General features: G+C 39.7%; 1 protein-coding gene across 12 annotated transcripts in view; it reads right to left on the bottom strand.

Moving 5' to 3' along the window:
• Window positions 1-14,839, bottom strand: part of cacna1c (calcium channel, voltage-dependent, L type, alpha 1C subunit) — a 218,210-nt gene that overhangs the window by 70,828 nt on the left and 132,543 nt on the right. For 11 of the 12 annotated variants that reach the window (XM_039791500.1, XM_039791494.1, XM_039791502.1 and 8 more), the window contains exons 5-8: window positions 10,863-11,002; window positions 9,715-9,867; window positions 6,785-6,984; window positions 3,870-3,973 (exon numbers count right to left, since the gene is read on the bottom strand). In XM_039791500.1, the coding sequence (XP_039647434.1) occupies window positions 3,870-3,973; window positions 6,785-6,984; window positions 9,715-9,867; window positions 10,863-11,002 (597 nt within the window). Of the gene's footprint in view, window positions 1-1,476; window positions 1,581-3,869; window positions 3,974-6,784; window positions 6,985-9,714; window positions 9,868-10,862; window positions 11,003-14,839 lie in introns of all 12 variants that reach the window. The other variant, XM_039791501.1, reaches the window with a different exon arrangement.

Consider the following 14,839-nt stretch of genomic DNA (forward strand, 5'->3'; position numbering starts at 1 on the left):
ACAAACTGCTACCGTCTCGCTTGTCAGAACATTAGCAGGAGACACAATCCTATTGATCTGTGTTTGTATGTGCCAGTGTAACCCCCAATTCACTTTCAAGACAGCCTCTCTCCCCATTCTTTCTATTTACACATTACATCACGTCCAGACAAACAGAGTCACACCCAATGTTTCTGTTACAGTCTATGGTCTCTATGCCCATCGCTCTCCTTCTTCCTGTTTAGCCATTAGTTATTATGCCAATCTGAGACCCACACACACTCCATGGAGGAAGCAGTTGGTAAAAGGTCAGGCTGTGTAGTGTGTTGACAGCATCATTAGTCAGAAGTCAGACAAAGCGTCAGACAGCCAAACCCCCCAAGCTGTTTGGACCAGATAGACCTCTATTATTTTTCCCACAATGCTCCTGTCACATCACTGTGGGTATCAAGAGTCAGATTTGGGGTCAGTCAGTCAGGGGTGAGACATTTCAATCCCCTAAACCTGTTTCCTACCCAGGTCCATCATAAACTACAGCATGTGAAGAAACCATCAGAACAAGTACAGGATTTACTAATGTAAAACTTTTCACACAATAGCTGTGATTTTTTATACAACTCATATTCAAATTACACTCAGGTAATGATTCTAGTATTTTTTAAATGCCCTAACCCCTAACTCTAACCTTAAGCAAGTAAGGTTAAGCTGAAACCCAACTGCAAGCTGCAAAGTATTTGCCAATATTCTTACATTAGTCTACAAACACAGCTTTCATTTGGTAATATTAGGCTGTGTCCACTGGGAGCCTGTATTTATACTGCTGTTTTATGGTTGTCTTTTTTTAAAATTAAGACAACAGTGTTTTGTGCCATCCCAGCAGCACTGAGAACAAAGAATTGTATGATAGTAAGAGTGCTACTCTATAAAGGCAACACTAGAGTTGTAGAGAGTGGAGAGTTGCGAAGAATGAGAAAAAGGTCTCTAAGCCAATAATACCCATCTGTACTGTTGTAGTGTCCTAGAGCCAGATGCTGAAGTACCATTTCACTACAGTCAGCTACAATAATAATGACTAACCATGTATGTGTAGTTAATTTAGTTCAGATCTATGAATCCACATACAGTACATGGTACTGTAACATTTTGGACATTGAATCACTAGATCGTATACAAATTTGAATGTCACTGTCAGGTTGCACTTTTCCATGTGCCACATGTGCTGGTATGCCTTGTGTTTCTACAATACTCCTCAAACTGTACCTGGACCAGTTTAATTACAAAACATTCCTGTACATGCTTTGTACAGTACAAACTTAAACACCATCTACTTTCAGAAGCAGGAAGTAGACGGAAATAAAGAGTTCCCTTCAGGAATGACAACAGCAAAGCTCTCTAGAAACAACAGCATGAAGGCATGAAGGAGAGAGAGAGAGAGAGAGAGAGAGAGAGAGAGAGAGAGAGATGTTAGTCTCAAGTGACCTTTAACCTTGCCCTTACCCGCTCAATACCCCCAGAACCAAGTTTAGCACAAAGAAGGATCCGATGATGATTAAGGTGACAAAATATATCCAGGGCCACATGTACCCTACTGCATCATTCACCTAGGTGGAGAGATGGAGGAGTGGAGGAGTGGGACCAAAGAGAGGAGACAGAAAGGATGGATGGATGGATGGATGAATGGATGGATGGATGGAAGGATAATGGGAGGTGGATGGAAAGTAAAGATGGAGGGAGGAAAAGAAAGGCAAGTAGAGAGGACATTTATTGAGAGGGTAGGGATGAAAGCAAGAAAAGAGCAAAAAGGAATGTTAGGAGGGAAGGGAGGAGTGGAAGAGGGAAGGGGTAAGATCCTTAGTGAAAGTTCCCAACAGATGGAACCGTTTGCTTCTGCAGGATCCCTGCAGAGATTATGGTGCATTCATAGTATTTGTCAGAGTCACTTAGTGGGCCACATGGCAACGTATCTGACCGGCTGTATTTAACTTGGATCTGAACAAATAGGGATGTATCGGTTGAGCACATGTAAGGGAGGGTTACAAGTTTAAGAACAGTTTAATTTACTTCAGTTAACACTCAAATCAGTTCATTTACAGCATTATCACTGTGGAGAGAGGGTATTTTAGTTAAACACTTCAAAAGACTGTGCAGCAAGACTCCCATGGATTGGACATAATTACTGCCCTCGTGACAAATTACTCTCTCTCTCAATGTCATTACTCTTTCACAAAAGATGTAATTTATAAATAAAAAGCCATTAACAATTTAGTCTTAGTTTTATTGTTGTTGTTGTTACGTTTAAATTTTGAATGTCATTTTGAGCTGTAACTCATTATTATCATTACTAGTATTACTAGTATTATCATTGTTGTTATGGTTGTTATAATTATCATCTGTTTTTTAACTCTGATGATCAAATTATGTATATCTGGTAACTGTATTGCTTTTATGAGCACTTACAAAAATTGATGTTCCTTCAGTGCAGCCTTCCATCCTATAATTTCCATTTTGAATGCCATGTTTCCTCTAGACGTCAGTCTGTCCTCAGAATAACCTTTTTTGCCTGTTGTGTTTTCCCTGTTGTGCAAGTTTTTTTTAGGTTCCACCTCCACGGCTGGCCTAAAGGGGTGAATTATTAATACCCCAGTGTGTCCCTACAGGCCGGGTGGTGCTTGTACTAAAACAGCGTGACTTGGCCGAGTGAGGTAAAACAGCACCCCAGCTCGCCTGCTGGAGAGGCATTTATTCTCTCTATACAAACAGGCTGCACATACACAAACAATGTAAGCAGATGCAAGCTAATGTGCACATGAGACAAACATGTACAGTATGTCAACCAACACACATGTCAGATCTTTAAATGCAGTCAGATGTTTAAGAAGGAAGAGGGTCTCTTCAAACTGAGCCTGGACTGAACAAAAACAACTAACTTCACTAAAAGAAAGACAGAATGACAAAAGAAAGATGCTTGTGTATGTAATTCAACATGTGCTGGTCTAAAGAAGAGAGTCCAGCAAGTCTAGATGCTCTGTGTGTGTGTGTGTGTGTGTGTGTGTGTGTGTGTGTGTGTGTGTGTGTGTGTGCGTGTGTTTTTCTCTCAGGCTTGTGACAAAGAACTGATTGAGATTTAGCTCAGTTCAGTCATCGCCAGTGCGTCTTTCCTCGACTGTAGAGAACTATGAACTTTACAGAATGTCTAGCTCTATTCTTACTGGTGAACTGCTGCCGTGAAACTGGCGCTTAAATAGTAGCTTACTTTCAGCCATTAGCCAAGGTTTGTCCTGTAACTTTTGCCTTAATCCCATAATGTGTGTAGTAAGATCCTTAATTGCGATGGTGATGATAGGGATTACGATGTTAAAGGCTGAAGCATGTTCCATTTACAGGAGGGGATTCTGGATTTACACAGCTTCAAAACTATTCAAATTAACTTAACTAAAACAGACTCAAAGCAAAATGCTATAAGATGTATAGTGCAGTTTATGTAAAGTTATATTTAAGAGAAGATGCATTTCTATATCAAAAATCTGTGTTTACTTATACAGACACTTGCATGTAAAGTGAACTTGCCCTAATAATAACAATAATAATAACGACAACAATAATACTATGAATATGCCCAATATTGTGCTTTTATAATGGCAAACCATGTTTTTATTCCATTCCATTCCACTCTGCAATGGTTCACCGGATCCTTAAAAATCAACCATAAGTTGCACTTTAAATGTCTGGTCCAGAGAGTCTTGTTGCATGGCCATTTATCACATCCAAAACACTATGTACTGTACAGCCACATCACAAACAACACACGCAGACACACAGACACACACACACACACACACACACACACACACAGACATTTGTACACACATGACAACAGGACAACCTCTTACCCGCTCAACACCCCCAGAACGAGATTGAGAACGAAAAAGGAGCCGAAGATGACGAGAGAGACAAAATAGACCCATGGCAGCTCATAGCCCATAGCATCCTGCATCTGAGAGAGACAAGAGACATAGGAGAGAAGGAGACAGAGAAAAGAGGGGGGTTAACAGGGAGAAGGTTGGAGGGGTGGAGGATAGAGGACAGATAAGGGGGGTGCAAAGAAGAGAGGGAGGAGGACAATGGGGAAGAAAGAAGACGTGGGAGAAAGAGGAAGAGGTTTGAGAAGGTTGACATAGAAATAATGAAGGGGGCAGTAAAGGGTCAAGGGCAGAAAGTGTGTTAGAGAGGGAAATAAAGAAGGAAAACAAGAAAAGAGCAGTGCATATTTGAAAGAGCAGTAGAAAGACCTGGCGAAACAAGAGTGGCAGTATTGTATGATTAAGTGTGTGTATAAACCCTTTTGTCTGCCTGTTGGAGAGCAGGTGCTTGACAATCCACAATTAAGAACACACTAAACAACACGTAACTGCTTTTGTCACCTCAATGGCAAACCTCTTATATAAAACAATGTTTACACAGTTACAATCCCTGAAGAAAACGTTTCTTGTAAAGGTGGATGGGCCTTCATGGGAATCAGTTTAAATGCTGTGACTCTACATTGACCATATAAACCAATCATATTCTGTTATAGAGAATTTATCGCATGTGACACTCAAAAATCCTAGTGAAATAAATAAGGATGACGATTTCCATTTGCAGGGAAATATTCCACACACTCATCTGGATATTGTATTAAGGACTTCTTGAGACAGATCGTTATTAGGGCTAATGTAAATGGTAGATGGTGTAGACAAGGTTAAGTCTGAGCAGTTTAGCATCAATAATTGGATATTAACAGAAATGTCAGATAATTATTCTGATGGATCTGTCATTAATCTATAGCATATTCCCGAAAATGTGACATAATGAAAACTATGAAAATGCATGGCCCAAACTGAATGAAAGGCTTGGCGTTGTCAAAATGTTTTTCCATAATCATTTGTACTCCAAACAAATAGGTCCTGTTCATCATAAAGAGATCTGGCTGCACAACAAAATAAGTGAAGTGTACGATTTAACTGATGTGTGTACATGTGAGTGTGCAGGAGGTTGCAGCAGACAGGGTAGTTGCAGGAGGGGTGTAGAGCCAGTAAGCTCTCTGCTCCATGTGCATACATGCACTCAGAGACAAACAACATTTGCACGCACACACACACACACACACACACACACACACACACACACACACACACACACACACACACACACACACACACACACACACACACACACACACACACACACACCTGCTTGTATGTACAGTAAGATCCCACACTCACCCAAGACTGACCAATTCTTCAATTTTGCCACCAAACAGATTAGGTTAGCTAAAAACATCAATTTCTTTTTTGCATCAATCAAACTTCTTTACCAGTGTAACGGTTCATTCCATTACTTTTGTATTCCTTAAACATTTACTAATCTAATAATTCATTCAATATTCCAATATTGCTTGATAGCTAGCCCAGTGTGTGCTCTCATGTATTATTCTAGTCACAGAGTTCAAAATCTGTTTCTCTGAAAGCTAAATCACTGGCGATCTTTTAAAAACCGAGAATGTAATTTACCCCTTCTAACAAACTCTAACAAAAAACAAACTAACAAAAAGAAAATACTGGATCTCATTGGTAGATTGACAATATGAACAAAATGTTTTGTTATCAGGTATATATATATTATACTTATTTTTAAACTTTCTTACAACAAAAAAGGCACAAAAGAAAGGAAATATGTCACTTCTTGCTGCCATCTTTTTTGGATTAGGAAATATAGTGAAAACTCTAGATACAGGATACAAATATTTTCATTTGTGGAGTGGACTGATTATTTTTTCATCGACATTGACAGATTAGTCTTATGATCCTGGAAAATAAATACGATCATAAATGCGTTAAGTGTTGTTCAACGACCTCCTGAGATCACATCATCATTTCAATTCCAGAGAAATGGATACTTAGCTCTGTGACCTAAATACGATGATAATACATTAGAAGCACAAATTGTGGCTATTAGATACATGTAAATTAGCACAATTTCATTGTATTGTAGCAGTTAATGCAGACATGCAGTTGAAAAGTGATGTTTTGAAAATCCCAAGAACCGGCACTCATCTGTACCACATGAGTGCTTTGCAGTGGTGAGACAGACCGCAGTGTGCACTCATATTAAGGACCTTCCAGTAACTGCCACAGCCCTGTTGAGTAACAGCTGACTCTATGCCATGAGTCTCATCATGGCAAAGTAACACACAGCAGTAGAGTAATGGCAACAACTGTGATTGATGTTTGAGAAAACACACATACAAGCTAAAACACACATACAAGCTTATGTAATCTTAGGTGGGGCTTCATGATTTTTGATCCCTTATCACCTAGAACTGGACAGGGGTGCTGCATGCTTCTGGTCATTTACTGAGAAAGGGATAGTTTTTGTGTGTTTATATGCCTCGGTGGCTGTATGTTTGTGTGTGTGTGTGTGTGTGTGTGTGTGTGTGTGTGTGTGTGTGTGTGTGTGTGTGTGTTTTCACTTGACACTTGAATCAAGCATCGGGATTCTAAACACGTTCCAAATGAATCGGTGCCTTCAATGACACAGTGTACTGTCTGCATCGATTCAGCCGATACAGTCTTTCTTTGAATAATCTTTGTGTGCATACCTGCCTTTCTGAGAGAAGTGTTTGTGTTATTGCTTAATATTCTTTTTTTCAAAAGCACTCATGTGGCACTGATGTTACAGATACAGTACAGTGGCTACACACACCGAGCAGTATGGCACTCACTCCACACATACACACATAAAGACAATGTTGTGGTGTCCGGCTCACCCAGTACAGCACGTCTGTCCAGCCCTCCATGGTTATACACTGGAACACCGTCAACATGGCAAAGGCAAAGTTGTCAAAGTTGGTGATGCCATCGTTTGGGCCCTCCCATCCCACTCTGCACTCTGTTCCGTTGTATTTACAGTGTCGACCGTAAGCTCCGTCAGGTGCACACGGTGCCGGCTTTTCCTCCGCAATGGTGCCTGTAACAATAGAAATAGCAATAAAGAGATGTTGTTAAACTGTATCCTTCCTATCTAAAAACTGGTACAAACGGATATAAAATAATTAATGTATTACCTTGTTTGTATAAAGTGTTACCTTTAGCTTCTTGCTGGTCGTTAGAGGCGAACACAACAGAACTAAGTTGTGATGGGATGTTTCTTACTCATATGTTACTTGAGAGTTGTAATTTGCATCCACCCTCGTATTTTATTATTTAATGCACACAGGCTTTGTACCTTTGACTTTTTTTAAAAGATGTCTTCTAACATAGTTGCATCTTTTATACAGATGATTCAACCGTGGTAGTTTCGTGCCCATCCAATCTTTGGAAGTGGCCCAACTGTAAGTCACCTTACACTAACTATGCAGAAAATGACTGGGACTCTTATAGTACTAAAATAACTACTACTACATTTTCAGTACATCTAAGAAATGTCTACATCTAAAAGAAAAATCAATGTGAAAAAGTGTTTTGCTATTACTGTAAGAATAAAAACAAGCTCTCGAGGGTGATGTACTGTATATTCCACCAGCACTTACCCAGTGCAAAGCTAATGCCTCTCATGGGACCTATAACATCACCATAACAATACTTAGGTCCATTCATACCTAAGAGTCTTTACTAATACCTGTTTCAATTATTTATGGCAGCTGCTGTTTCAATTATTGCCCAAATTATTCATACCAGAAACATAAATGATGGTTTAAATAATTAATGGAGGTTATCATTTAAACTGTTTAAGGTACAGTATGTGCTCTATTTTTTCCCTGCTCCGTTGGCTGATAGGTGATGTCTTACTGACTGTTAAAGATTTATGCTGTTTTATTTCAGTTGAAAAGGTTTGTGTGGTACATTATTCACCTGTGTGTCTATCTCTGGAGCTGAAGTGTGAATATACAGTGCCTTGCGAAAGTATTCGGCCCCCTTGAACTTTTCGACCTTTTGCCACATTTCAGGCCTCAAACATAAAGATATAAAACTGTAATTTTTTGTGAAGAATCAACAACAAGTGGGACACAATCATGAATTGGAACGAAATTTATTGGATATTTCAAACCTTTTAAACAAATAAAAAACTGAAATATTGGGCGTGCAAAATTATTCAGCCCCCAAAAAGGCACCTTTTTTTGGGGGTAAAAAAGGTAAAGTAACTTGGGGTATGTCACTATCAGTTTTTTTCCCAGTCGCATGTTCAAAGTTTGCCCATTCCTCCTTCCCAAAACAGCTCGAGCTCAGTGAGGTTGGATGGAGAGCGTTTGTGAACAGCAGTTTTCAGTTCTTTCCACAGATTCTCGATTGGATTCAGGTCTGGACTTTGACTTGGCCATTCTAACACCTGGATATGTTTATTTGTGAACCATTCCATTGTAGATTTTGCTTTATGTTTTGGATCATTGTCTTGTTGGAAGACAAATCTCCGTCCCAGTCTCAGGTCTTTTGCAGACTCCATCAGGTTTTCTTCCAGAATGGTCCTGTATTTGGCTCCATCCATCTTCCCATCAATTTTAACCATCTTCCCTGTCCCTTCTGAAGAAAAGCAGGCCCAAACCATGATGCCTGCCACCACCATGTTTGACAGTGGGGATGGTGCGTTCAGGGTGATGAGCTGTGTTGCTTTTACACCAAACATAACGTTTTGCATTGTTGCCAAAAGTTCGATTTTGGTTTCATCTGACCACAGCACCTTCTTCCACATGTTTGGTGTGTCTCCCAGGTGGCTTTTGGCAAACTTTAAACGACACTTTTATGGATATCTTTAAGAAATGGCTTTCTTCTTGCCACTCTTCCATAAAGGCCAGATTTGTGCAGTATACGACTGATTGTTGTCCTATGGACAGAGTCTCCCAGCTCAGCTGTAGATCTCTGCAGTTCATCCAGAGTGATCATGGGCCTCTTGGCTGCATCTCTGATCAGTCTTCTCATTGTATGAGCTGAAAGTTTAGAGGGACGGCCGGGTCTTCGTAGATTTGTAGTGGTCTGATACTCCTTCCATTTCAATATTATCGCTTGCACAGTGCTCCTTGGGATGTTTAAAGCTTGGGAAATCTTTTTGTATCCAAATCCGGCTTTAAACTTCTCCACAACAGTATCTCGGACCTGCCTGGTGTGTTCCTTGTTCTTCATGATGCTCTCTGCGCTTTACACGGACCTCTGAGACTATCACAGAGCAGGTGCATTTATACGGAGACTTGATTACACACAGCTGGATTCTATTTATCATCATTAGTCATTTAGGTCAACATTGGATCATTCAGAGATCCTCACTGAACTTCTGGAGAGAGTTTGCTGCACTGAAAGTAAAGGGGCTGAATAATTTTGCACGCCCACTTTTTCAGTTTTTTATTTGTTAAAAAAGTTTGAAATAGCCAATGAATTTTGTTCCACTTCATAATTGGGACCCACTTGTTGTTGATTCTTCACAAAAAATTACAGTTTTATATCTTTATGTTTGAGGCCTGAAATGTGGCAAAAGGTCGAAACGTTCAAGGGGGCCGAATACTTTCGCAAGGCACTGTATGCCTACTCAAGCATGCTTTCACACACAGTTGAATACATGATTCAACATGTATCTCAGCATTGAGTAAACAGGTGTATGTGTTTGATCATGCAAGTTTGTATTTGCATCTATGCATCACTGGACACTAGTCCAGATATTCTCTCTCTCTCCCCGTATGTCTCTTTCTTGTGTGAGTATGCGTGTGTGTACCTGTATTCTGGTGAGTGCAGGTTTTGTGCATCTTGCCCATGAAGAGCTCCAGGCCGATGATGGCATAGATGATGATGACGAAGAGGACAAGCAGGGCGATATGGAGCAGAGGAACCATGGCTTTGATTATGGAGTTCAACACTACCTGTAAACCTGCGGCACACACACAGAGAAACTGCTGAGGACATTACGGTTGGACAAAAAAAAAAAGAGAGCAGTTAATGATGAAAGCCTTTTTCTCATATAAAAGCGTTTGTAGTGCATCATATAGCAGAGTAGTTGAAGTTAATCACCATGTAAGCACTCAAACTGACTCCTATTATTGTTATAAAGCCTACATTTTCCCTTTTGCATGTGATCACCCACTCAGAGAGAGAGCCTTCAATGAGTTTCTAAGAAAGAATACAAAACATGATACTTGTTCGATACAACTTCACAGTTAATTTACTGAATGCTTTGATGGACAAAGGCTTAGGATACTGCATACTAATATTTCACAAAAACAGTGACAGGATACATTCTGTTGAGGAGGCTTATTAGTATGAAAGACATTCAAATGTAAATCTTTTGGCCATGTTTAGTAATCAGATCAAATCAAATAAATCCACATGTATCCTACAAAGACTAAATGTGGGTTTATTTGATTAATTTGTAAAAAAAAAAAATTTAAGACATGCTTATATAAATACACACCTTATCAGATCACGTTGATGACAACAGTTCAGCTTATTTTTTACTTGTTCATTTTTGCATGCAGCTCTAATGACTTGATCTATTAATGATCTATTGATCCAAAACTACAGTACCTATGAACTGGGAATTTTGCATGCTATTACACCTTTGAAAGAAAACAAAGGCCTACATTCTTATGTAGTTAGTACATCGTCCAGCTTAGTCACTAACACAGACAGGCTGACAGACAACTCATCTATTGCTCGTACTGTCTGAGTATCTGACAAGAGGACTCTTTGTGTGCGCATGTGTATGTGTGTGCATTTACACGTCACTGTGTGTGGCATCAGGCAGCAATATCAGCTCCAATCTGTGGTTCATTCCGCCCCTACCTCACCCAATAACCATTCACACCTGATCCTCAGAGCATCTCTTTCTTTTCTGTCTTTCTTTCATCCACAGCTCTTAGTACTTACTGGGTACTCCAGAGACCAGTCTGAGGGGTCTGAGTACTCTAAACGCCCTTAGAGCCTTGACATCGAAGCCCGCTGCCTTCCCTCCAATAGGAGTGGCACCGTCCCCCTTGGTGGCCTGCTCTAAGATGGCACTGAATAACCTGCAAGACAGAAAGTAATGACTTCAATAAAAATCAGCATCAGCATGACATCCCATTTCCACATACTAGAGAATATATGAGAGAGGAAAACAATAAAAAGGATACAGACATACAGGGATATATTATAGAGTGATGATTATCTGCAGTTGTCATTATGGCCTTACTTTCCTGCGTGCCACTGTTGTCAATACTAAACTAAACCAGCTACATCATCTTTATAATAAGTTAAAGTAGGCCTGTCGCGATAGTCAATAAATCAATTAATTGCATGATAAATAAAAATGAGCTTGATAATTTTTCTGGTCGCGATAATTTCCATTTGCATGCTTGTTTGTTTTCCTCTGCCGCCACGGTATCAGAAATATGGCAGACGCACAACAGGGTTTCCGCTATGTACACCGCGCACCGCCGCTCCTTCAGCTGCTTATGAAAAGAAATAAAGTCGTAATTACACGACTCTACAGAGCCGTGTGCTCTACTGAACTCAAGCGAACTGTCATCCGCTCTCTTTCCCCTTAGGGTGAGCAACTGGAACAGTGACAGGACGTCATCACTCGCCTCGTTTATTGGGAAATAGCATTGTGGACACTGAATTAAGATGAATTTACTGTTTATCCGACCCCAGATGAGACAAGAAACGCTGCGGTGACGGTCCCTCTGCCTTTGACTCCCCGCTGCAGGAGACGCTGTATTCCTGCGACACGCTGTATTAACGTTACTGTTTTAAAACCGTTTTCCAGGTTAGTGGGGGTGCATACCGCTCAAAACCAACATGAAAAACATAGCTAGTAATGTTCACTCAGCGTTTTGTTTAATGGTTAAAATGTGTGTAAAATGAGTGGTGACGTTAAATCACCGGTTTCAGGTAACAGCACCCTATGGACTACGGTACCGTCTATTTGCTGGATGGTTTCAAAAACGGTTGGTAGCTAACATATGCAGATAAGCCTGTTGACAGCGACGTTATTGTTCATATTTTGGCACAATTGTTCTGACCATAGTAGAGGTCATAGTGACTGAAAGTGTGATGTGAGATGCTAAAAAGAAACTACACACTGTTTTCAGGTAACGTTAACGTTTGGTTTTTATTCCAGTGCATTTTTTGTTAACAGAGACTGAGAGTCCATTTTATTTATTGTTTTTGGTTGTTTTGTTCATTTATTGTGGATATTTAAAATGTCTTCCAGTTCCAGTGTTAAATATTCTTTAGAAATAAAAATGTATTGATCTTTGAAAAGGTGTACCTGCATTATTATAACATTATCATTATACTGTATTAGATGAAAATGGTCTCTCAATGACAATATTATCGTTTATCGCAATAATTTTTGGGACAATTTATCATCCAGCAAAATTTGTTATCGTGACAGGCCTAATTTAAAGTGGTGTAAATTTAGACATTAACCTAGTTTAGGACCTACATTATAAAGCAAAGGAAATTATGAAGACATCTGCAGCAAATAAAAACATGTTAATTAGTTAGTTCTCCAACAATAGAAAGTGTTTCCTCTGTTCCCTCTGTCTTTCACAGATAAGGAAATGTGAGACACTCGGCTTTAATGATTTGACAGTCAGCTCAACAGGTCTTTATTGAAGAGGGGCGTCTCCAAATTGTGTTTATAAGTGAGTGTGTGCTCATAGCACTGTCAGATTCACTATAACACACATTTACATTTTACCATGTGATGCCACATATAGTATATATTAAGTATATCTAGTACTTAAAGCTTTTTGTTAGCTATTAGCTTCGATGATTTTTTTTTACAGGTAAGAGTGGCCCCCAAGTTTCCATTTATGTACACTACTTGGCCAAATGTATGTGGACACTTTTTCCATATGCATTTGTGTCTGGTCTGGGGTTTTTCATGGTTTGGGCTATAGGCCCCTTAGTTCCAATTACTGTATGCTACTACATACAATAATATTTCAGACCAGTGGTTTTCAACCTGGGGTTGGATGGTTCAGGAATGAGATGTCCAGAAATCACATAGAATTTTCAGGTGTCCACACACTTTTGACCATATAGTATACCGTAGACAAATAATCGTAAATTAAAGGGCTAAACATGTTTTATGCTGTTTCCTTATGTTGGCTATGATCCCCTTCGAAATTATTTACAGACGCCTCTTTGGATGTTATTGGATCACAAGCTTGAATTTACAGTAAGTACGTCCAGCTGAGCTTATCACTCTCTCTCCTCTCTCTGAGATCCTTTAGAAATCACCACACAATACCATTTTTTAAGCTAGCGTGGCTCAAAGGCCAGTTAGTGGCGCGTTAGTCATGGAGAATTATCAATTAGCACAGTTGAAATGGCCACTTGAAAATATTTCGCCCTCTCTCTTCCACTCACTCTCTCTCTCGGCCTCTCTATTTCACACTACCTCCCTCTCAATTTGATTTACTCGCTCTCTTTCTCTCTCCTTTGAAACAGAGTATGAAAAGCACGTCAAGGATCCACAGTTTTGCACCACCAGCATTTCGCCCAGCATTGCTGTGGTGGGGTGTTAAATGATAATTAGAGCCTTTGAGTGTAGCACCACATAATGGCTTGTGTACATCCACAGCTAAAGATAGCAAAAGCTGTGTACATTCATAAAGATAACAGGGGTTTTGTGGTTTCATAGTAGTCAAAACACCACAATACTACTGAATTTATTTTTGGAATGATTATAAATTCACAATAGGCCTGCAACTAATTATGTTCATTATCAATTCATCTTTTGATTTTTTAATAACCTATTTCTAGTTTAAAGGTTCTCATAGCCCAAGGTGATGTCTTTAAATTACTCTTTTTGCCTGTCTAAATCCAAAGCCTAAAGATATTCAATTTACAATTATATAAAACACACAAATGCATGACATCCTCAAATTATAAAGGCTGGAACCATGTTAACCAGTGAGTTTTGCTCGATATATGATTTTGTTCTTGGCAATTGGCTAATCAATTAATCAAAAAAAGGTTTCAGCGCTAATCTTAAATATGTGAAAACTGTATTTTTTTGTGATGATCCTACAGCTATTTGTACCATCAGAAACCTGTACCTATTCATTTTGTACAAGCACGCTCGCACGCACGCACGACACACACACACACACACACACACACACACACACACAGCCTGTTAAGGCTGTTAAGTATGTGTCAGTAAGAGCGTAGACTCTAGCATCTGTGTGTATGTGCAAGTGTACATGTGTGTGTGCATGTATGCGTGCATGTGTGTTTGAGAGAGTGTGCCTCCAAGGCTGCTCCGCACCAGGTACAAGCTCTTTCACCCATATGGTGAACATTCCAGAGGGAGCGAACTCTGTCACTTCTCATCTATACAAACACACACACACACACACACATACACACACACACACACACACACACACACACACACAGAGCCACAGGCAGGCTGGCAGTTAGGCACACACAGGCACGGAGACAATCACTCATTCATGCACAAACACAGATAGAGTGCTGTCACTGTCACATTTTCTGGATCTGTGTGTCCTCTTCAAGTATGTGAAATGGAGGGAGTGTGTGTGTATTAGTGTTTCACGACTTTGCAAATGTTCTTTTTCCATTCTGTGTCTTTTCCATGATAAATTCTTATTTCTAAATGACAAAATGGGTCAAAGTCTTGTTCACACTGTAATCTGAGCCTTTTCTAGTTTGCTTGGAATGGTGAGGTTTAGGCACGTAAAACTGCTTGAATTAAGTTATGGAAAAGTTTGTGACTATGGATTCACTTTCGTGATTCTTTTCATAAAGAAAACTGAACGTGAACTCTGGCCTCTGTCTTTCAACAAAACAGGTAATGCTGCCTTAATTCTTATTTGCACAACAGC

This window comes from Perca fluviatilis, chromosome 23 (assembly GCF_010015445.1).
Source record: "Perca fluviatilis chromosome 23, GENO_Pfluv_1.0, whole genome shotgun sequence".
NCBI classification, from domain to species: Eukaryota; Metazoa; Chordata; class Actinopteri; order Perciformes; family Percidae; genus Perca; species Perca fluviatilis.